The sequence below is a fragment of the Chelmon rostratus genome, chromosome 14, assembly GCF_017976325.1.
Source record: "Chelmon rostratus isolate fCheRos1 chromosome 14, fCheRos1.pri, whole genome shotgun sequence".
NCBI classification, from domain to species: Eukaryota; Metazoa; Chordata; class Actinopteri; order Chaetodontiformes; family Chaetodontidae; genus Chelmon; species Chelmon rostratus.
The window spans coordinates 14,788,286-14,812,163 of record NC_055671.1 but is presented as its reverse complement, the minus strand read 5'-3'; the positions used below and the strand labels follow the sequence as shown (position 1 = coordinate 14,812,163).

Genomic DNA, 23,878 nt, shown 5'->3' with positions numbered 1-23,878 from the left:
AAAAGGTAAAACATTCTTAATTAAGACATCTAAATTATAACTTTGGCTGAAAATAAGCTGTTGAGCAGAAATATTTTCACTGTTAATAACTGCAAAACTCAGTATAAAGTAGGCTTGTTGCTTTACTTGTCACTTGCTATGATCCTCGCAGTGTCAGTGTAAATATCAACTCTATAAATAGAAGGACAACACAGCGTGGCTTTCACTGAGCGCCGCTCACTGCAGTTTGTGATTCAGAAAAGCAGCCTCTTCAAGTGCAGAAAGCTCTGACCTTCACACAACACACGCAGGTCATGCAGCGCTCCAAACGCAGCAGCTTTGAGTGGACTAACCTTGGCAGGTGTGACTGTCAAAGGTTAACCTTCCACTACTGAGATCTGCGTCTTAAAAACAGGTTTTACCTCGATGCAGTACGTGATGGCTGGAGGTGAATTTGCACGTTTGTCAACTTGTGTCAGAGGGGAGTTTCCTGTGGAGCAGTGCTGGAAACAGCACTCACTGTAAATCACGATCATTAGGGAGCATAGGTCAAATACAAGTGAGAAACTGCCTCATAGCAGATGCACCCGCACCCCATTAACCGCCAGATAATGAACCAAAACATGCCATTAAGTGGACAAACAAGGCATTAGTGTAATGGTCCAGGCAGACATTAACAGCTTGTCTTACTTGCGAATCCTTTAGTCTGCTTTCATCTTTGTGGGTGAAATGAAGGGGTTGGACTTTGTAAGGTCATTCCAACTTGCTCCACTACTGCATGAATGATCAAGGGACACACATGTAAAAACATCTATGCTGCAGTGCGCTCTTGTTTAGCTTTCATTTCATAATTCATGTTGGTAAATTATGAATGCAGCTTCAGGGGAATCATTGATTGACATTAGTGATTCATCTCAAGTGATCGTGCAGGAAGGACCACGTGTGACAAGAAAGCCCAAGAAAGAGGCCACACGTATACTGGTATGCATAAAAAAAAACACTTTAATATGAGGTATTCAATGCATGTTTGTAGCTCATATGAACCTCTGGAACAAAGAGTTGATCTAATACATATACATGCACAGACAGCATGAATGTAAAACACTGTGCTTTCTCCCAGCACTTGGAAACTGATCATACAATGATAATAAACAGCATCCAGTTCAATGATGTACATAAAAAAATACCTCCAGAAACAAAGCTGCTTATCCTCTCATGTCAGTTAGTGTGGGATACTTTTTAGGAAACACTGAATCTGACTTAAGGGGGGTGGGGTAATTTACCATAGTAACACTGCTTATCCATTTGAGAAGAATATGAGTACAAGATGGCTTATAAATACCATAAAAACGTAATAAAATTCTTGATTCCAAAAGTTTTAAAGGCTCCACAATGTAAACACCTTCAACTTCTTAAAAAAGGATAAAGGCACAAGTGTAACAATGTTTTTTTTTTCCAGTCCAACAAAACACAAAACTCACTTAATGACTGCACTGCCTTCTGCATTGTAGCGTGACTGCTGATGGCAGTTATTTAACAATAAATAACAGCTGAGAGGAACACCTCTACTTGGATGTAACTGTCACATACTGCAATAAAGATGAGTTTTTATACTATAAAACAGCATTCTTAACACATTTATGCCTTCTTGCACCTGTTAAGGCAAAGTATGATGTGGTTGAAATATTGTTAGCTGTCTGAGTAGCTGCTGGATCTTTGCAGATTCAAGTAGTATGTCCTACAACACAATGAATGTGAGAGGGGTTGATAAGATAAAGTCCTTGTACCCTGATTCATGACAGACTTTGGCACAGTCTCCTCACAAGAGGATGGAAACATTAGTGAGAGAGAAAAATGAGACAAGAGAAGGGGAGAGCTGCTGGTTGAGGTGTAATTAGGGAAGCGGTATGAATACAGTGGTAGGCAGAGAGAAAAAACAGGACGTGACAGAAGCAGAGAAGAAAAGTCAAGGTCAGAACTCTGTGTGTGGGTGACTGTAGTCTCGGCTGCCTGCGGGGATCTCGCTGGGCTTCATAAAGATTCCCTCCATGGCCTTCCACAGGCTGTGCTGGCTGGGGCTCGACATGGCGTGAACTTCCCTCTGACCGTGGATCGGCCGTCCATACTGCTCCCCCGTCACTGACAGCAGCGCATCGGTGGCCTTGTGGCGGAAGCGGACCGCCTCCTCGCGCTTCCACACGGATCCCCCACACTGAACTGTCCACTCGTCCAGGAGGTCGCCTTCCCCTTCGTCGCCAAACGCACTCACCTCCTGTGGACAAGGGAGAAAGGGATTAGAAGCCAAGGAACAGAGGAGAGGATGAGGTGCCTTTCTTTGTGAAAGCTTTTTGGTTCCATTTTACAATCCCTTAACTTTCCAAACATTTTTGTACAAACAAACAATTTTCACAGATTTGATTATTTACCAGGCTAGATATCGCAACACAGTAAACATTAAGACATGTTTGGTTTCGTCAGACAGTCTCTGGCTCCTAATTCCTTCATCATGTGATTTACACTCCCCCAGTGAAGAGTGTTGCCACTGATATATTTGACTTCTTGAGTAGATGAGGGAGGCCGGACAGGCTACAGTGCATATTACACAGACACTGTGGGTTATGTACACAAAATCTTTGATTATGATATGTGTAATTTTGTGTTGCCATAATGCAAAAATCTTGTAACGTGCCATAAAGCAGACCTGCTCCTTGATTTACCCTAAACACTGTCGACAACCATCTCATACAGCCAGGGATATTAAGGAATAGTTGCCTTGGAATAAATGGTGTGCCAAAATGTCAGACACTTTCTGTCATCTCACGGCACACGTTGCCCAGCCCTATAGCACTTTGTATAGACAGTGTGTTCACACTTCCTCAAGAATGGAAAGGTTTTTGCTGACCCAAGGCTGTTTTCCCACAGAGTTTGTTAGTTTCCTGAAGTGTAAACGCTGCTGTCAACTCAGGTCCAGCTCAAAATGAGAAAGGCAACCTCTTGGTACTTTACATCTCTGACTGCATTTAATAATGTTACTTCAGTGAATCTCTCTGTGGCTTTAACTTGGCAGGGTGGTAGTGAATTATCGGAAATGTCAAAACCATCTTTTAGACATTAACATCTTTTCTGAGTCTCTTCAGGGAGCAGAGTGGATAATCCGTCACATAACACCAAACCTCTCCTCCTTCCCCGTGCACTCCTCACACCACCCACCTGGTTAGAGGACAGCGGGGAGGCGAAGTAGTGGCTGTGCAGGTTCCGGCCTGTGTTGACATGGGTGAGCCGGATTGTCTGCCCGCACTTGACCGGGGTACCCCGATGGCACAAGGCGTCGCTTGTCCCTCGAACACTCCAGTAGCTGTTACTGTCTTCCACTGCGGTCACCCCTGTTACAGACTGCTGCCCGCTACCTGTCTCACACACACATAAACACACATGCAGTGAGCCGAAGAGGATCGCACACATGCTCAACCTGAACAAACCAGGAACAACCAAACTAGGATTTTGACTGCCTGAAATTTTGAGGTATGAAGGTCTGTAAACACACTTATCATAGAGTTAAATTAAGTGTTTGACTTTGAACCCAAGGGCTCATGTTGGCAAACCAACAGCCCACGTGGTTAACTTTAAAGGCCAGAACCATGCAACTGCAACTCAAAGTGGTGCAACACATTTAAAACACAGCCCCTCACTCTCTCAACTGAACTAGTCATCTTTGTGAAGTTCGGGCAATTCATTTCTACCACAGCTGAGAAAATGTTGTAGTACTTGCATACGTTTAATACCATGCGGGTATTTGTCTATTATGCTGATTAAACGGGGGGGAAATGAGCTTTTCTGTGGAAAATTCAAGCGTCAGTGTTTTTCATATAGTGCTTTCATTTGAATAAATATTTGCTTTGCATATATCACCTTAAATAGATGACATGTCCCAAATCTTTGATGCGTGTCACTATCTGATTGCACACATGATGGAGTCAACATGAATTAACTGTCACACACTGTTAACCTTCGTACAAAGAAATCATTCATTTCCAACTTTTCACCCAACAATAGTTTCATTTACAGAGGTGGGTATTGGTAGATGAAGTCAATGGTAGCGAAAAACACGATATAGCTGTTTAGTAATGCTTAATAATCGTTTAATGAACGGAAACTCACCAGAACCGTAGCGTACGTCGTGCGAGTGTAGTCTCACATTGTGCTTTATATTTAACAACTTAATGACTGATCCGCATGTCACAAAACTCAGTTCGGTACCGAATGACAGCCCAAATATGCAGGCTAACAACAATAAAAGTGCTGGTACACACTGTGGAAGTACAGCACAGTTTAAATTACCCATTCCTACTCCGACCAACGCAGCCGCTGGTACCTCTCTGAGATTTGTACTATTTTTCGCTACGTCATTAAAGTGGTAACGTTTGCTAATATGAAGCTTTGGGAACAGCGCCCCTAGCGACTCGGAATGGTAACTGTAAGGATCATACTATTTTTTTGGTTTATGTTGGGTTCATTTGGCGTCGCTGTGATGTATATGATATTCATGATAATACCATAGTACCTCGGCCAATTATCAACAGCGGTTGCGTTGTGTAGCTGTATTCATTTGTTTAGTTTTATGCGGATTCACGATGAGCCAGCAGGGGGCGACACCTTGATATTGAAAAGGATGAAAGTTCCTTCACTGCATCCCGGAATTGTCTTCACGCCGCTCGTTCTCGGCCATTTTTACAAGTACAAGCTCCTCGAAACACAAAACACAACACAATCCCGTTATTATTGTAAATATTTACGGAATATACCAGCGCAGTGAGACGTGTAAGTCAAACTTGACCGTGGTCAATTGCGATCTATAGATTGTGTTGCTTAGCTACCAGCCATTTAACTTGCTGACGCTAAGGCAGTTGCATGTTGTTGTCGTTTCAGCTAATGCTAGGCTAACTTAGCGATGTGCTAAAGCATTAACTACCTTTAGACTGCGAAGTTGGCTCAGAGGCCTTAGTCTGTATCTACAACAGTGAATTTGGCTCGGCTGGTCGTTCATTGTCGAGAAGTTTAATGTTGTGCACAATATAGTTAAAATGAAGGACGTGAATATAAAATCCCAGCAGTTTGGCTAAAGAAAGGTTGCTCGCTAGCTAACTAGCATCGCTGACTTATGTTAGCCTTGTTGGTTGTTGCTAGCTGACTGGGATACTAAAGTTGTCCGTCATTATTGACCAGAAATCACAATATAACAATATAATGTTTGTTCAGAGAGCGCTCATCAACTAACGTTAACGTAAAGATATCATCCTGATTAAGATTGGCTGCAATAGATGGGCAGTAAGCACTGTGGTTGGTTGTGTCTGCCGATGTGTGTGCGCATTGCGACAGTTAGGTGGAACTTAGGTTAGCTAGGATTTTTATTAAGATCACCAGCTACATATAGTTTTGTTGTAACTTTGTGATATTATAGTACTATGATATAATGTCAAAATCATCACCAGTTGACAGAAATATGAACATACAGTATTGATTATTTAAATGGTTTGACGATGTTTGTCAATAACACTAACGTTATTTAAGTAATTTTGATCATCTGCGGAGAACTATTGCCTTGATGTATGATTCCAGGCTTTCTTATACGTTAACATATAAATGTCATTATAAATATAATTCGGAAATTATTCATATGTTAATGGAGTTGATATATATCGTTTGTGTGACAGGACAACATAGAGTACCAGTAATAATAAAGAGGAGTAAAAACTCGGGCTTTGCAACCAAACAATGTTCAAACCTACAGAACTCTGGAAAAGATCCTGAAATTTACAAAGATACCAAATATGTGATGCTGAAATTTGGTCAAACGTGCATAAAATTATGCACAAATGATCTAGATTATTTCCAATCCTTGAATGGTGCAGCTATAAAAGAAACACAAACAAACTTGTTACTTGGATTTTAATATTTTGTTCCTGGTAATGCTAATGGGAAGTTGGTATAAGCTCATGAGGAATCTATATGCAATACTGTCAGTATGATGTTCAAGGATTTTTCCAACCTTATAGATATTTGAAGAGGAAACTACAGGGAACAAGACATCGTGCTGTGAGATTACTATTAGAACAAAAAAAAATGGGTCTGTGTTATTTTGTGTGTGTCTCGCTTTTATATTTGTGACCAGCCTGGGAAAACAAAGTACTTCTTGGATGATGTTTAGACAGTTTACTAACAACATCCTGCATTCTTCTCAGGAACAGCAGTCATGTCAGACTTCATCGAGAGTGAGGCTGAGGAATCAGAGGAGGAGTTTGAAGAGAAGGACCTAAAGCCCAAAAAGACCCAGAGGTTTATGGAGGAAGATGGTAAGATTTGAGTTGTTCAGTTCTCGGTATCTGTTTCAGAAGTGGAGTTGTATGATGTGTGGACCACTCATCTCTCATGTCTCAACAGATGAAGAGGATGAGGAAAACACAGAGGACCAGGATGAGCAAGGAAATTTACGCGGACTCATCGATGATGGAGACGAGGAAGAGGGGGAGGAGGAAGACGAATCTCATAAGAGTGGGAGTGGAGGGGCGAGTGACTCAGAAGAGGAAGTGAGACATCGACGTAAAAAACGCAGTAAGTTCATCAGGTGTTTTTTAAAGGTTGCCACCATTGTTGCAGGTTTGGATTAGTTTAAACAAGTCAGGGATAGAAAGGGTTCCACCAGCCTCATGAGGTAGTCACCTGGATTGCTTTTCCAATAGTCTGAGGTCCCATGTATGCTGAACACTTGCTGGGTGCTTTGCCTTCACTCTGTGGCCCAGTTCATCCCAAACCAATTTTAGGTTAGGGTTTAGGTTAGGTGATTGTGGAGGCCAGGTCATCTGATGCAACACGTTATCACTGTCTTTCTTCGTCAAATACTGTAGCTCTTACATAGCCTGGAGGTGTGTTTGACTCATTGTCCTGCTGAAAAACAAATGATAGTTTTACAAAGCACAAACCAGGCATCTCGCTGCAGAATGCTGAGGTAGCCATGCTGGGTAAGCGTGGAACCTTGAATTTCGAATAAATTGCCAACAGTGTCACCAGCCAACAGTGTCACCAGCAAAGCCCGCCCACACCATCACACTCGATGCATCACAGCGGGAACCACACATGTAGATACCACCCATTCTCCTTCTCTGCATCTCACAAAGACACAGCAGTTGCAACCAAAAATCATGCTCAAATAGCATTTATATGGTACTCATTAGAGCCAGTTTCTTCATAGAATTTGATGTTGTTTCGGTACTGCAATTGAAAATCCATTTAGAGTTCTTGAAATTTTGCCAATTGACTGTCATGTCTTTAAGTGATGATAGACTCTCATTTCTCTTTACTTACCTGAGCAGTTCTTGATGTAATATGGACTACTACAGTCCTCGAATAGGGCTACTTACTGTATTCCAAGACTACCTATCTGTATCATGATTGTTTATTTAGGTAATGTGTTTTGTCATGTCTTAATCATTGAATTGTGTCTTTTTTAAACTCCCAAGTGTTGATGTCTGTATTGGCCACAAAAGTCCTGTTCGCTCAGCTGTAGTTCATATTCGCTATAATATTCACATTGCATGAGATTCCCCTTCATTTTAGTCTCACAACACAGTAAAATAAAACAGACAAATATAACTCTATGATGATTTTGGCTCACGTCCTGATAACTGCCTTGTCTGGCAGACATTATAAAATTTACCTCATGTTGGTATTTTCTCATGTATCGTAGTCCGTAGTCATTTCCCAATATGATACAAAATTGATTGTTAAGGTACCATTTCAAGATTCATCACTGTTTTGTTAAGCCGCAAATACACATCATAGTTTATTAATGAGTTCTTTTTGTGCTGGCTAGTAGGTTTTAAACAGGGACGAAATACATTTCTGACTAATCAAAACAGACATGATGTAACATATGACTGGCATCTGTTGGACAGGTGAAACAACAGGTTGCCTTCTTTTTTCCTTTCCCTGCTTCAGCTCCATATGTTTTGGAGCCAGATGCAACCATATAATGGTTGCATTAATTTGAGCTTGTGCTGCTTGACGTTAGTTCTTTGCAAGTGTGTTGCTATATATAAGCTGTATCTTCCTCATCAAAGTCAATGAATGTGTTGTTTCAGATGCATTTGCCTGGGTTACAGTAAATACAGTAAATAAATAATTGAATGCAGCAGCTATGCAGACTGAAAATAATATTCTGAGTCATTGTGATCTAAGGGCTCAACATTTGATTTCCTCAACAAATAATCACGTGCATCACACAAACAACAAGGCGTTGCTTTTACAGTGGTAGAAATGGAACATGTCGTGCAGTTGTTTCCTCTGACTGAGACGTTTTCTCTATGCAGATTATGACGACTACCTGGATGATGATGATCTTGACCTAATTGAGGAAAATTTGGGCGTTAAAGTGAAAAGGAGGGTAAGGATCGTTTGTCATCACTAATTTCTCTGTAGTGATGGTGTACAATTTTAGCCTCTACTGGTATGCCTGACTTTTTGTCTTTTCATATCATTTTTGTACACTTAAAAAAGTTAAACCTAGCAGTGCTGAGGCTCTACCTGTCTTGTGTCACAGAAGAAGAAATACGACCGTGTAAAAACACTTGATGATGATGAAGAAGATGATGACGAGAAGGACTTGATAGCAGATGAGATCTTTCATGGTGATGCAGAGGGTGAGCTGGAGGAAGGCGAGGCTGTTGATGAGCCTCTCCATCACGGAGATGATGACGAAGAAGGAGAGGACGAGGAGTCGGGTAGGCTTGTCTTAGAGCATCTTAAAAGCAGAGAAATAATAGAGAAATGTAAACTCAGGCCCGCAATTGATTTCTAAATTATATGCCATAGAATTCATTAGTTTTTAATGTGTCGTTTTGTCCCACAGATATAGACGATTTTATTGTGGATGATGATGGCCAACCCATCACCAAAAAGAGGGGCAAGAAGTTCCCAGGATACACAGATGCGTGAGTGTTGTAGTTTATACAGTAGCTGTTGCGATGTCTATCCGTAAAAAAATGCATTATTTGTAGGCCAAGAGTTTTCTATTTTAAATGAGATGCTCAAATATCGCCTCATCCAGTAAATTAAGAATATTGATATATATAGTATATATTAGGAAACCACAAGACAATACAAGACAACAATAAAAATGGCAGGCTGCTTTGAGATATGAGTAACGTGAAACAAGTAATCACTGCCACTTCTCCTCCTCACTGTTCATTCTCCCATAGAGCCCTCCAGGAGGCCCAAGAAATCTTCGGTGGCGACTTTGACTTTGCTGACTTTGACGCAGATGCTTACGACCAGGGCGAGGAGGAGGAAGAAGACCAGGATGAAGAGAGTTGGGACAGACCCAAGAAGCAGACTAAGAGGAGACAAGGGAGGAAGAGCATCTTTGAGATCTATGAGCCCAGTGAGCTGGAAAGTAGTCACATGACCGACCAGGACAATGAGATCCGTACTACGGACATGCCAGAGAGATTCCAGGTGTGTGTCTGTGCTTTTGATGCTAACAGTGTTTTTTCTGTTGCATATTTGTGTACAGACCATATAAGGTCAGAATGACTGCTTTGTTATTCCTGACTGTGTTTTCCGTCTTTTAGTTACGATCCATTCCTGTAAAACCTGCTGAGGATGATGAGCTGGAAGAGGAAGCAGAGTGGATCTTCAGACATGGCTTCTCCACTCTAACTATCTCCATGCAGGTATGACTTTTGCCATCCAACTCAAGGGAAAATGCACTCACAAAGAACGCAAAGAATTTTCTTAGATTTTTGTTTGCGATACCTGTTTAGATTCCCCTTTGTGGAAGAAACCATTGGATTTTGCTTAGCTCTGTCCCTTGTTTATCATGATAAATCTGTTTTTTTCTGTGCCCTAAACAGGAGAGCACAGATTATTTAGACAGGGGGACAACCACAAACTTCAGCAGGAAAGGCCCCAGCACAATTGCCAAGATCAAAGAGGCCCTCAACTTCATGAGGAATCAACAGTTTGAGGTACAGTGAGCTCACCTTACCCATGTGATGAACTCAGTTCATCTGTTTCCTTTGTTTCAGGCTAATCTTTAAAATCTAAAATCTCTGAAATTGACGTTGTGTCTTTAAGAAAGGATTCAAAACATGACATTGTCATAAAGAACCTTTTTTTTTTTTCCAGGTTCCATTCATAGCTTTCTACAGGAAAGAATATGTGGAGCCAGAGCTCAACATCAATGACCTGTGGAAGGTGTGGCAGTGGGATGAAAAGGTATGGTAAGGGTTCAAGCCCTGAAAGGGACAGAACCCAATTCTGTTGTATGTATGTATGACAGTTTATTATGATTATTTTTCTCAAATTGTTGTGAGCTAGAAACATGAAAGTCTGCCGAATAACTGGAATGTGCATTGTGGGATGTGCAAGTGCTTGCCAAGAAATATGAACCCAATTGGCCAGATGGTAGAGCTCTAATTAAGGCCCAAAAATACAATTTTGGAAAGGCCACGGTAAATATCTTCAGACCATTTTTGGGAACAGCTCTACAAACAACAAAAATGTGTAGCTCAAAACCCAGTGGGCAGAATTTCACCGATTTTGGTGAGCATGCTCAGGCGGCAAGTATTAAGTGCCATATTGATTGGCGCAAGAGGCCTGTCACGTTTTTTTTCGTAACTCAAGATGCCTTTGTGAAATCCTCATTAATTTCAATGGAGACACCCCAGCTATCTCCCATCTAGTTGTAAGAAGGGGGGGACAAATGACAGAAGTTTGAGTGTGCAGTTATTGAATTGTCGCAGGTTTTGTGATGATGAAACAAGTGTGTGATTGGTCTCAGTCCTCGAAAGAGAATTAATGTGGCTGAAGTGGCTTTGCTCACCTTTACGAAGCCTGAAAACCACTTGTTACTGCTCACGGCTTCGATTTTGGCTCATTGAGCTGCTTCCTTCTGTTGAGCACAAAGGGGCTTGACCCTGGTCAAGAAGAGCCGCATGTGGTTGTATTTGGTATCGCTTTTTCACAGAAAGAATAATGTAAAGCCAGTGTTGGAAGTTATTATAAAAGGTTGATCCTTTAAAAATCACTTCTTCAATTAATTAAACATTGTTGCCACTTCTGGTTTCTTGACTTATATATTTTTGTCCTTCACCCACCAGTGGACTCAACTAAAGACCCGGAAGCAGAACCTGACCCGTCTGTTTCAGAAGATGCAGTCCTACCAGTTTGAGCAGATCTCGGCTGATCCTGACAAACCTCTGGCTGACGGCATCCGTCCTCTGGACACAGCTGACATGGAGAGGTACGTGTCAATAACACTGGAAGTCTGGGGCTGAAAAAGATCATCTCTTATGCGTTATGACTGCACTAAGCAAGGAACAATTGCAGAAAAGAGCTAAAATTCAAAGTTCACATGGTCATTGACGATAATTGTTGCTGTTCACTTATCCTCAGTGCTCTTGTTATGTCCAACTCAAACCTATTTTGTCATTTTTCTACAGGCTGAAAGATGTGCAGACTCTTGAGGAGCTGGGTGACGTGTACAACCACTTTCTGCTCTACTATGGCCGAGACATCCCCAAGATGCAGAATGCTGCCAAAGCCAACAAGAAGAGGATCAAGAAGCTCAAAGACGATTCAGAGGATGGTAAGCCCGATATGTCTGTTAGACGATGATGAAACAGATGCTGCAGAATTGCTCAGCTCAAATTGAAACAACTTTTGAGTTTGAGTTTTGATTGGCTGCTCTTTAGGTGAAGAGGAGGAACTGGAGGTAGAACAAGAAGAAGAACACAAAGGACCTGACCTCAAGCTGGCGTCTCGTAGAGATATGTACAGCATCTGTCAGAGTGTAGGACTTGGTTAGTACTTTTTTTTTTTTACCTTACATATCACAATCTCAGTGTTCATATGTCCTTATACCTTTTTCCCAACCTTGGTAGCACTTCAACTTCTTTTTCTGTTTCTTCCTGGCTGCAGATGGCTTGGCTAAAAAGTTCGGGTTAACTCCAGAGCAGTTCGGAGAAAATCTGAGAGACAGTTACCAGCGTCACGAGACAGAGCAGTTCCCAGCTGAGCCTGTAGAGCTGGCCAAAGATTATGTTTGCAGTCAGTTCTCCACTCCTGAGGCAGTGCTTGAAGGCACCAGGTACATGGTGGCCATGCAGATTGCTCGTGAACCTCTGGTCAGACATGTTCTCCGACAGACCTTTCAGGAGAGGGCCAAGATCAACATCAAGCCTACGAAGAAGGGCAAAAAGGTACACACAACAGAAAGTTTTCTGAACTTACAGAGTGTGATCTGACTCCCCTTCTGAACGTGCTGTACCATTTGTTTACTTCCTGTAGGAGATAGATGAGGCTCATTTTGCGTACTCCTTCAAGTATCTGAAGAACAAGCCTGTGAAAGAGCTGAATGGAGATCAGTTCGTGAAGATGTGCCTGGCGGAGGACGAGGGGCTGCTGTCAATTGAGATCTGTATAGATCTTATTGGTGTGAAAGGGTAAGTATAGCAACAATATCCATGACCAGAAACTTAAATGAAATGATTCTGTTTAATGATTTAGTTAATTCATAATTACTGGTGGACCAAGGATTTCTTAGGTTTGCCACTTACTTCAAGCTCTTAATATTCCTGTCAGTTTTGTTGTTCACCTTCCTTGGCCATAGAACACTTACCAAGCACAGGATCTGATGTGACTAACTGTTGTGCTATTTTTAGGGTCTTTATAGAAACCTAGCTTGGATGTTGGAGGAAAGGAGGGGTTGATAAGTAGGATAGCTCCCCTGAGTTTTGTGTTTTGAAATTTTAAGCTGCAGCTTATGTTTTTTATCCACATCCTTGTCACTAGTACAAGGGGCTTTTGAATTATGACTCCAGTAATATTAAGGCTCTGCTTCCCTCTGTGTCTTCCCTCTGCCCTTCTCCTCAGATATGCTGGGGACCAGACGTACTTTGATGAGATCAAACAGTTCTACTACAGGGATGAGTTCAGTCACCAGGTGCAGGAGTGGAACAGGCAGCGAACTTTAGCCATAGAGAGATCTCTCACTCAGTTCCTCTACCCTCAGATGGCAAAAGAGCTGAAGAGCAAACTGATTGCTGAGGCCAAAGAGAGCATCGTCAGGGTAATTTGTCTCCATGCAATCCATTATTACTGTATAACTGTTATGCACAGACAGTCAACACAGCAAAATGCTAGCACATGAATCATGTTTGTAAACTTGCAGAGCAAAATATTCACAAAACGATCGAACCATGTGTGTTTGAGTAGTGTTTTAACTTTAGAACTCATTATGAACTCTCCGCTCTCCATTTCTTCTCGTAGTCCTGCTGTCGTCGGTTGTATAACTGGCTCAAGGTGGCCCCTTACAGGCCAGATCAGCAAGTTGAGGAAGACGATGATCTGATGGATGAGAGTCAAGGCAAAGGCATTCGGGTGCTGGGTGTAGCCTATGCACCCAGCAGGTAGGTGTCCAACAGTATTTTTATTTATTCCCTGATATATCAGTAGCCAGAATTTGTGCCGACTTTTAAATCTGGGACATAGAGATGGGTGGATAAAACCAACATTAGGTGTGTGAGTAAGTCTCAGTGCTTGTGGTCTTTGGACCCCTGTACTCTCAAATGTGCATTTATCTTTGTAATGAGAGGTTTTATGCACCCCAGCCTATGTTCCTGCTGGCAGTCTGATCACATCCTGTATTTACATACTCAATCACCTGAGGAAGAGTCACTCTTTTTCCAACACACAAACGGGTCATCAAATGTGCGCTCTTGACCACAATTTCCGATCCAAATTCTAAAACCCTCTTTCAAGGTCACTTAGATCTTACCATGTGGAAGCACCATCATTTGCTATATTTCTCTACTCTATTAAGATTTTTCCTTTAATTTGCTGCCTGTCTGTATACTGCATGTTTGAATTGCAACTATATAAGACCAAGCATTGTTTGCTGTAGAAATCACACGCTTATGTAACAATATAGTTTGTTCCTCACAAACTTTGCTCTCACAGAGATACACCGGTCTTCTGTGCTCTGATCAATGGGGAAGGAGAGGTGGTTGACTTCTTGCGTCTGCCCTACTTCATGAAGAGGAGGAATGCCTTTAGGGAGGATGAAAGAGAAAAAAAGGTACAAGCAGAGAACATGACCACTTCTGTGCAACCAACAGACACTGTTCAGTTCTAGAAAAACATGTTACTGCATCTTTGAGATGATCTCTCATTTGTGTGTGTCATCCTCAGGCCCATGACATTGAAAATCTCAAGAGGTTTCTGTCCAGCAAGAAACCTCATGTGGTAGCTGTCGCCGGGGAAAACAGGTGAAGTATTGATTTCTTTATGAATGTGATGGAAAGCTACATGAAGGCATTTTGAACAGCATTCACAAGTATGTTAAAAAAACATGCTGTGTGTGCAGAGATGCCCAAATGATCATGGAGGACATGAAGAGGGCTATCAGCGAGCTTGAGCAAGAGTCCTCTCTGCCCGCTGTAGGAGTTGAACTTGTTGACAATGAACTGGCCACACTGTACATGAACAGCAAGAAGTCTGAGGTAAACATCTTCCATACTGTACACAGGCACAAACACATCAGTGTTGACTAAGTTCACTAACTAGTCAGTCTGAGATGCTGAGATGGTGTTTTCTTTGCTGCTCATTTACCCCCGGCCCTCTGCTCTCTCTCTCTGTCCAGGCTGATTTTAGGGATTACCCTCCCTTGCTGCGACAGGCTGTGTCAATAGCCAGGAAGATCCAGGATCCCCTGATGGAGTACGCTCAGGTTTGCAGCACCGATGATGATATTCTCTGCCTCAAACTGCACCCGCTACAGGTGAGACATTGAGGAAATATCAAGTTCCTGTGGTTTTATCTTTGTCTATATATTTATTGCTGTATATTGTTTCAGCATGAGTTCTTTAAATAAGAATCACAGCCAGATTAATAGTGTTTCATTTGACATCACTGAAAGACTAATTCAATTTTTTGTAGTGTTATGATACGATTTGAAAAGCCAGGAATGTTAATTTGTTTTTTAGACATTTGGTAACAGGAGATATCCGTTCCTGCCTTGTTTATTCACCTTGTATTCTCCTGTAGAATCACATAGACACATTACACAGACCATTACCAGCTAAGTTGTTGCTACAAGATTAAAGTATGGAAACAACCACTCTGTCAATTCAGCCTGGTCAGCTACATTATGTATCGGCAAACCAGTGAATATTAATTTAATAATTTGATGTGCTGCTTCTCTAGAACATTAGTAAGGACTATTAAAACTTGCCACTTTAGACATAAAATCAAGAATGACTCTGTAGCTACATACAGTTTATATATGTTTTCCTCCTTTTCTCTCTCAGGAGCATGTGCTGAAGGAAGACTTGCTCTGTGCTCTTTACTGTGAATTCATCAACCGCGTCAATGAGGTTGGAGTGGATGTGAACAAGGCCATCGCCCATCCTCACACTCAGAGCCTGGTCCAGTATGTCTGTGGTCTGGGACCAAGGAAGGGCTCCCACCTGCTTAAGGTATGTGCTGTTTGTGCTGCTGTCATTACTTTCTTGTGTCGTATCTTAAGGTATACTGCCCTACCTGCTGATCCGATAACCGTTGTGGTCTTTGTTGTTCTGTAGATTCTGAAGCAGAACAACACTCGTCTGGAAAACAGAACCCAGCTGGTCACAATGTGTCACATGGGGCCCAAAGTTTTTATCAACTGTGCTGGTTTTATCAAGATCGACACGGCTTCGCTTGGGGACAGGTTGGTACCTTGCAGGGGTCTTTTAAACACTCAGCCCATCCAGATGTTTCCCATAGATTAAGCATTTAGCCTGTTGTGAGGTTATTTTAAATCAGCATTGTTTTTTTCCCACACAGTACGGACTCCTACATTGAGGTTCTGGATGGATCTCGTGTCCACCCTGAGACGTACGAGTGGGCTCGCAAGATGGCTGTTGACGCCCTTGAGTATGATGAGTCAGCAGAAGATGCCAACCCAGCTGGAGCTTTGGAGGAGATCCTGGAGAATCCAGAACGTCTCAAAGATCTGGACCTGGATGCCTTTGCTGAAGAGCTTGAGAGACAGGTGTGTGTGTGTAGAATACTTTAGTCCAAAAGGAGATATGTTAGACACCACTGTGTGTTTCAAGAGCCTGTGAAGCCAAAATATATTTCAGCCATGTTTCACATTAACTCACTATGTTTTTTTTGTTTGTTTTGTTCCTGCAGGGTTACGGTAACAAGGGAATTACTCTATATGATATTCGTGCAGAGCTGAGCTGCAGGTACAAAGACCTGAGAGTTGCCTACAGAGTCCCCAACACTGAGGAGGTCTTCAACCTGCTCACCAAGGAGACCCCAGAGACCTTTTATATCGGTAAGACACACTGCACATATTTGCACATATTTGTCTCTTGAATCAAAGTTTACCAAAGACCAATGGTTTATAGTTTATTCCTAACTGTCAGCACTCAGCCTGAGAAGTTCCAGGTGACAGTAGAAATGCAGCTCCACAGGCTGGTATAACTCATGTTGGCCTCCTTTTCTTCCAGGTAAGCTGATCACCAGTGTAGTAACTGGTATTGCTCACCGGCGGCCTCAGGGAGAGAGCTACGACCAGGCCATCCGCAACGATGCCACAGGACTGTGGCAGTGTCCCTTCTGCCAGCAGGACAACTTCCCTGAGCTCAGCGAGGTACCAGAAAGCTGAGTTTTCTTCTTTTGACAACTTCATGTTCAAAAACAGCTGACTCTGACATCTAAACATAATCTTTTATTGTTTGTGTTCCTGCTTTAGGTGTGGAATCACTTTGACAGTGGTTCGTGTCCAGGTCAGGCCATTGGGGTGCGGTCCAGATTAGATAACGGCGTCCAGGGATTCATTCCCACCAAGTTTCTCAGTGACAAAGTGGTCAAACACCCTGAAGAGAGGGTGAAGGTGAGATGTTCTTTGTTCTTTTTTGTGCTTTGCTGATGCATTTTATTTGTATTTCTCTTTTTCTTATCTTAATCTTACCTGCAAAAATATGAATGTGTCTGAGAGTTTTAAAGTGGGTCCATTTACACAACCCAGTCCTGACAGATCTGATTAATAATTTGAATATTTTAGCCCTTCCTGTCTTGTTTCCTTCTGTTGTGGCACCTGTGTGATACTGTTCCTCTTCCTCTTCCTCCCTCAGGTGGGCATGACAGTTCACTGCCGCATCATGAAAATCGACATCGAGAAATTCAGCGTTGATCTCACATGCCGCACCTCAGATTTGATGGACAAGGCCAATGAGTGGAAGCTCCCCAAAGACAGCTACTATGACTTTGACACAGAGTCTGAAGACCAAAAACAGGAGGAGGAGCTGAAAAAGAAACAACAGCGAACACGTTAGTATGATAACAGGGTTACTAAAAGCTGTTTGAATCAGAAAAGTTAATAATATGCCACAGTGCTCTACTCTTGGGGATTTTTCCCTCATAATGCATTTGGTTTACTCAATAGTATTTACTTCCACATCAGTGTCCTTACAGCGTGTTCTTTACCTTCTGTCTGTCTCTCCAGCGTATATAAAGCGTGTGATCGCCCACCCCAACTTCCACAATATCAGTTTCAACCAGGCAGAGAAGATGATGGAGACCCTGGACCAGGGCGACTTGATCATAAGACCCAGCAGCAAGGGAGAGAACCACCTCACCGTCACCTGGAAGGTAAGAAACAGATGGAGGCGCACAGCAGAGTGATGAAGAGTAGAGTTTAACTGAATGGATGAACGAGGTGAAAAGATGCAGGGTAAATAAAAGACTTTGTAGTGTCATTGAACTAGAGCAAAACGTGGTGGTAAAAACACAATATGAGTAGATATTTAAAGCAAATACACTTTGTTGAAATGTTGTTTGTCGTAAAGCGTTTGCTTGACACGTGTTCCAGTCTGACTCTGTGTGATGTCCTGTAGGTGGCTGATGGTATTTACCAGCATGTGGACGTGAGAGAAGAAGGCAAAGAGAACGCATTCAGCTTAGGGCACACTCTCTGGATCAACAATGAGGTAAGCTGTTTTCTTCTGCTGTTTTCTCAGGCGTGATCTTGTGCTTCATGATCAAACCCACAGAAAATGTATTGATAAACAGCAGTGTCGTTAAAGGAACAGTGTGTAGGATTTATGGGACTCTAATGGCAGAAATGGAACATAAAATTCAGAAGTCTGTTTTCATTAGTGTGTAATCATCTGAAAATACGATTTGTTCTGTTTTCTTCAACAAATTTTGAAATCGATCCAGTACTGAACAAGAACACAGCGGCCAGCATCCACAAAATGGGCTACCATATAATCCCTCCAGTCATCAAATTGCATTCACTAAGAGTATTTGTTTGTGCCACTGACAGGCTCAGATTGTTATTCTAAGTGTCTACAACATTATGGAAAGCATCCCTACAGAGAAAGACCTTTTTGTTAATGAGTCAGATTCTTTTTGTTTTACCAGAAACAGCTGTTACATTGCTCCAGCCAAAGCGACTTCAATTACAGAAACAGTTATTTTATCATTGCAAAACTCTTCATTCAAACTCGACAGAAGCAAAATAAAACACATCAAAGCCATCCTCATTTGACTTTCCCCTGTTCAACCAACAATCACTCCCAACTCTGGTTGAAATAAACCCTTAATTCAATTAGATGTGAAAATATTAGGATAGGAGTGAGAGGGAGAGCGAAGTATCAGAGTAGCAGCAAGGGGAAGTCAGCACGTAGAACCAGAATATTTTTACAGGCGGGAACCCTGTTTGTTAAAGAGATTCTTGCACTCTCTGTAGGAGTTTGAAGATCTGGATGAAATCACTGCTCGGTACATTCAGCCAATGGCATCGTTTGCCCGGGATCTACTGGGGCACAAGTACTTCCAGGAGTGCAATGGAGGAAACAAGGAGGTATGCAGTGATTTACTCTCCAGAGTATTTTTTCGTCTTGTAAGTGTTACTCACATCATTCTACTACCTATTTTTGTGCCTCTCACCTCGCCTTTTGTCTTGTTCTCTCTCTGATAGAAAATGGAGGAGCTATTGGTCAGGACGAAGAGGGAGAAGCCTACTTTTATTCCTTACTTTATTTCGGCATGTAAAGACCTGCCAGGAAAATTCATCCTGGGCTATCAGCCTCGTGGAAAACCGCGGTGAGCGGCAATGTTCTTGTTGTTCTGTTTTCTGATTACTCGCTCTAAAGGTGCCATGGGTAGAACACTCTGAATAACTAAGTTGGGCTGATGTCAGTGGAAGCTGATTTAAAACGTAACTGTTAATGTTGCTTTTCCTCAAAGCAGCTCGAGCTTACATTAGAAACACTGAAACGGCTGATGATGTCATTCGGTGCTGTCAATGGTAGTGAGTCACAGTGGCATATGGTGATATGCTAAGGTTCATAGCTACTACAGAGGATCATATTGCTAATCTGAACCTTTCTGAGTCATGTCATACTTCATTATGCCAAATTACTCAACACCATTCAATTCTAATCCACTCTCCCACACAACTGCTCCACTGCTAAGACGTTTTTTATTAGATGCTGGTTTGATTGACAGCAGAATTTACTTACCTGTAGATTGTCAACATGTTGTCATTTTTTCTTTTTCTTTTTTTTTAGGATTGAGTATGTGACCATCACCCCTGATGGCTTCCGCTACCGTTCACAGATATTTCCTACAGTGAACGGACTATTCCGTTGGTTTAAGGACCATTACCAAGAGCCTGTGCCAGGTACGGAGTTACACCTACTGCTCAGAGTGTATATTAACAACAGTTGAAATATATATTATGAGTTATTATCTGACTAATATTTCTTCCCCTCTCAAAGGCATCACTCCCAGCAACAGCAGCCGAACAAGGACACCTGCATCCCTGAACGCCACCCCAGCCAATATCAACATCGCAGGTGAGTTCCGCTCTCCTCTACACACACAAATCTACAGTTTGTGGAGTTGTAATACATTTTTACTATTTCCTGTTGTTTTCCTTCCTCCATAGATTTGACGCGCGCTGTCAACGCGCTCCCACGCAATATGACTTCTCAGATGTTCAGCGCTATCGCCGCAGTCACAGGCCAGGGCCAGAACCCCAACACCACCCCCGCGCAGTGGGGCTCCAGCCAGTACGGCTACGGTGGCAGCACCGGAGGAGGAGGAGGGAGCTCCTCTGCTTATCATGTGAGTGCAGCTTTTAATGTTGACACCTACTGTGAAAGGAACACGGTTGTTTTATTAGTGGCTCCTAACAGACTGACTTCACATTCATTTAGGTCTGTATAAACTGTAGGTGCCCACTTACAGACACATCAGATCTTGTGATAATGGTAAATAGAAGGTATGAAGATGAAAACATATCATATGATGTAAATCACATGACACGTGTCCTCCTTTGAGAAACATATAAAAAACCAACAGATAGGAATGTATCTCTAATATTATTCAGTTTAATTGCCCAATCTTTGCATTATTTCGCCAGAATACTGTTAGTTGTCTGTCTCCGTGGATGGAGAACTTGTTTCCATAGAGCCAGTCAGATCATGCCATAAAGCAGTCATGCCGGTGGTTTCTCATATACAGATGGTTACAGTAACAGCTACCGCAGCCTGCTTCACAAGACAAGAGCGTTAGCTTTCCTGTTAAAGTCTCCATCTTATCTAACACAATTATGAACACACATCTTGTTCTGCACTGGAGCTTGTTGAACGAGCGACCAAATAAAAAGGGTGCACTGCTGACATCTGTTCGCAGGCTAGACAGCTAGTTTGTTTCAACTGCAGGACATTAAACAGCATATAAATGTACCCGCAAATGTCTCTTCAGTCCATTTTGATTCTTTTGTGCCAGCTCCTGCCAAGCAAACAAAGACACACCACTCTAGCCGCTGAGATGAAAAGCACCATTTCTGATATTTCCCCAGACATTTTTTCTTTAAAAGACAGAAAACACTAACATTATGTTTGGCTGCTAAAAGGGATGACTAAATGTGATTCCACATACTACTACAATATATGTTGACTTTTCTCAATTAAGTCTGTGAGCCACACTTATTGCCAGTACTTCCTCCTCTGCAGGTATTTGCCACACCTCAGCAGCCCATAGCAACGCCCATGATGACGCCCAGCTACTCCTACACCACACCGAGCCAGCAGGCCCTGGGCACGCCGCAGTACCCCGGCTCCACCCCGCAGTCCTCACACTCTCACGCACACGCCCACCCACACGGAGGTCACGTGTCACACCACGGCCATCACGGCCATCACAGCAGCCACCACGGGCACTCGTCCAGCACGCCGTCATCATCCACCTCGTCCAGAGGACGGACGCCACAGCAGCAGCCAAAGTAAGTACAGGCGGAGTGAGTGTGGTGGAGCTGAGGTACTCCAACCATGTGTTTCCTGAAAAAGCATCCTGGTTTAATCAAGTTTGTGCAGTCAACTACTGTTACATTGATTGATTTTTCTTTAGTAATCATCTTAATCGTCAGATTTTCTCAGAATGTTTGATGTCATTTGAGAGTGACAGTTTTTCTGCCATTAGGTGGAGCTAAACCCACAGACTGACTCATCTTCAATCCAAGCAACAGCCCCACCATTCAGTCTATTTTTCCCTTCCTACACCGCCTTTGACTAAACCACCTCCCTCTCTCTCCTCCCTCCCCGCAGGCCCAGCGGTAGCAGCGCCTCCGCAGTGGACTGGGGCAAGATGGCGGAGCAGTGGCTGAAAGAGAAAGAAGCAGAGGGGCGGAAGAAAGCCCAGAGGATGACACCACGACCGTCGCCCAGCCCCATGATCGAGAGCACACCCATGTCGATCGCCGGAGACGCCACACCCCTGCTGGATGAAATGGACCGATAGGACTCGCAGGGGGGCGTCGCCACACCCCCCCAACCCAACTCCATCCTCTGTACTGCTTCTCCATCTGGATAACCCTCCACCCTCTGTCTCTCCCATCCCGCTTTCATCTGGCTGACCAGTAGTTGGAGCCCACTCCATCCGGCTGACTGTCCATTCATACGCTCTCTTCACCTCCTGATATTGTAGCTGCAGTGTGTCAGTCTGGGGTCACGGGTCATCTCAGCTCCTTCCTTCCTGCTGTCCTCCTGTCCACCCATCTCATCCCAAATGTTTCACCTCCTCACCTCCAGCCAACTCCTTTGGCTGCATAGTATTTTGTACAGTCAGAATAACACTGTATGTATATGTCATGCAGAAAGTCAGTACAATGACAAAAAAAAACTTGAAATATGTGACAGCAACTACATGTACCGTAGGATATGGACCTACACAGACTATGTCAGACAAGCTGTCCTATCTTTATTTTCGCGATTGGTTTTAGTTCGATCCATGAATGGTTTTGACAGAACGGCACAGTTACAGTTTCCTCAACCCACTTTCCCTCCTTTATAGTAGGTGGATTTTTGCAAGCAGTTGCCAAAAGATCGCTTTGCCAAGCCAATCGGGACATTTATAATTTTTGTATGGAATGCATCCAAATGAATAAAGACTGTTTTTTTTTTCCTGTTTGAACATTAAGCCTCCGCTCTTCACATCTGTCAGAGAAAAAAACACATCTGTGACCACAGACACACAAACACGCCGAGTGTGAGGAATGAGGCTGAATTAAAAAAACGAAATTAATTTAAAAGATCGATGTCGGCTTGAGTTTCTCTCAAACACAAAGAACTGCTAGTTGTCCTGTGTCCAGCGCACGCTGTATTATGATCAGCTGACCATGTGTTTTGGCTCCTGTAGATAGCCTCTTATGTACTGTTGACTCTTATTTGACCTATACTGTGTGGACGCTAACAGTGTGCCACGTTTGAGGCAACGGTGGTCGTTTTTTTGGTGATTTCATCTGCATTTCTGCAAAAGCAGCGCAGAAGAAGTCACTTCACATTTTAAAGCAGTTGATTTTAGTAAGAATATGTAACAGGCTAAGTGGAAGCACCTCGCCATGACAAGCAAGCGTCCATGGCGGTGTCAGAGGGCAGTTTTTAATTTCTCCTGCACCTTTGAAGTCTGCGGTTCGGCGAGCATTCACTTCTGACATTGTGTTATGACGTTTGACATGTAGGATGTGATCTCCTCATACGCCGCTGCTGCAGTTCAGTCCCAGACAGTATCAATCGCTAAATTAAGATCTTTTCAGTGTTTCAGAGTTCAAAATTCTCTAACCCAATCAGTGAAAGATAGAAACTGACTTGCTACTGTGTTTATATTCCTAACGCTGTATAATATTCCCAACTGCACGCAGCATTGTCAGTCGAATGAATATATCGTCGTTAGAAACGCTTTGAATCTCTTTTGTGATCATCGTGTGGGAGTTGTAGGCCACTTTGCATCCCTCTGGACTTGTGCATTCAGTTTTTTTTTGTTGGCAAACAAGCAGCGCTGGTATTTAATGGTGTGCTTCATTTTGCAGTGTGCAAAGTATCATGGTCCCATAATATGCATATTGTTTTAAATAATTATGGTTTATGAGTTAACTTGGTTTTACATCTCTTGCCAGAATAAGATACTGCATCTTTCTCAGCGAGGCTGTGATCGGTTCTCGGCAGCAGTTGGTGATAGAGGAGAAATGATGTCTCTGGCACTGCTGATGACCTTTTCTACCTGTGATCCCTTTAATAAAAGTGTTCATATTATACACCCGAGTTGTGTTTATGCTAATTTGGGAAACAAACTGGCACTGCGGACATGTGAGCTACATGAAAGTGTGTGTGTTTGCATTCTTGCTTTTCTTAATGGTAGAAATATGATTAGCTGGAACAGAATGTGAAGAATTTTTCCAACCTTTAAGCTTGTTTTTCATGATCTAACTTCTGCACATCAACAGAAGAACAAGACAGTGATGAAAACCAGTTTATTTACAATGAATCACCTATGAGCTGTAATA

At 42.6% G+C, this 23,878-nt stretch overlaps 2 protein-coding genes across 2 annotated transcripts; one reads left to right on the top strand and one right to left on the bottom strand.

Annotated features, from left to right (window-relative positions):
- Nucleotides 1-993: 993 nt before the first annotated feature.
- On the bottom strand, nucleotides 994-4,352 carry sdf2 (stromal cell-derived factor 2). Its single transcript, XM_041952721.1, has 3 exons — nucleotides 4,138-4,352; nucleotides 3,190-3,386; nucleotides 994-2,251 (listed from the first exon to the last, which is right to left on the bottom strand). Exons 1-3 carry the CDS (start codon nucleotides 4,319-4,321, stop codon nucleotides 1,952-1,954), a joined length of 681 nt encoding a protein of 226 aa, XP_041808655.1. The 5' UTR covers nucleotides 4,322-4,352; the 3' UTR covers nucleotides 994-1,951.
- A 334-nt stretch (nucleotides 4,353-4,686) lies between these two features.
- supt6h (SPT6 homolog, histone chaperone and transcription elongation factor) lies at nucleotides 4,687-23,629 on the top strand. Its single transcript, XM_041952646.1, has 37 exons — nucleotides 4,687-4,797; nucleotides 6,219-6,329; nucleotides 6,418-6,588; nucleotides 8,343-8,416; nucleotides 8,573-8,753; nucleotides 8,882-8,963; nucleotides 9,231-9,486; nucleotides 9,603-9,704; nucleotides 9,885-9,998; nucleotides 10,159-10,248; nucleotides 11,133-11,275; nucleotides 11,475-11,620; nucleotides 11,727-11,834; nucleotides 11,953-12,233; nucleotides 12,322-12,476; nucleotides 12,907-13,102; nucleotides 13,303-13,442; nucleotides 13,993-14,110; nucleotides 14,224-14,300; nucleotides 14,399-14,534; nucleotides 14,675-14,812; nucleotides 15,342-15,509; nucleotides 15,615-15,742; nucleotides 15,859-16,066; nucleotides 16,210-16,357; nucleotides 16,533-16,675; nucleotides 16,778-16,918; nucleotides 17,160-17,355; nucleotides 17,531-17,676; nucleotides 17,922-18,014; nucleotides 18,779-18,892; nucleotides 19,010-19,134; nucleotides 19,602-19,714; nucleotides 19,812-19,889; nucleotides 19,982-20,160; nucleotides 21,054-21,322; nucleotides 21,645-23,629. Exons 2-37 carry the CDS (start codon nucleotides 6,230-6,232, stop codon nucleotides 21,835-21,837), a joined length of 5,250 nt encoding a protein of 1,749 aa, XP_041808580.1. The 5' UTR covers nucleotides 4,687-4,797; nucleotides 6,219-6,229; the 3' UTR covers nucleotides 21,838-23,629.
- The last annotated feature ends 249 nt before the right edge of the window (nucleotides 23,630-23,878 follow it).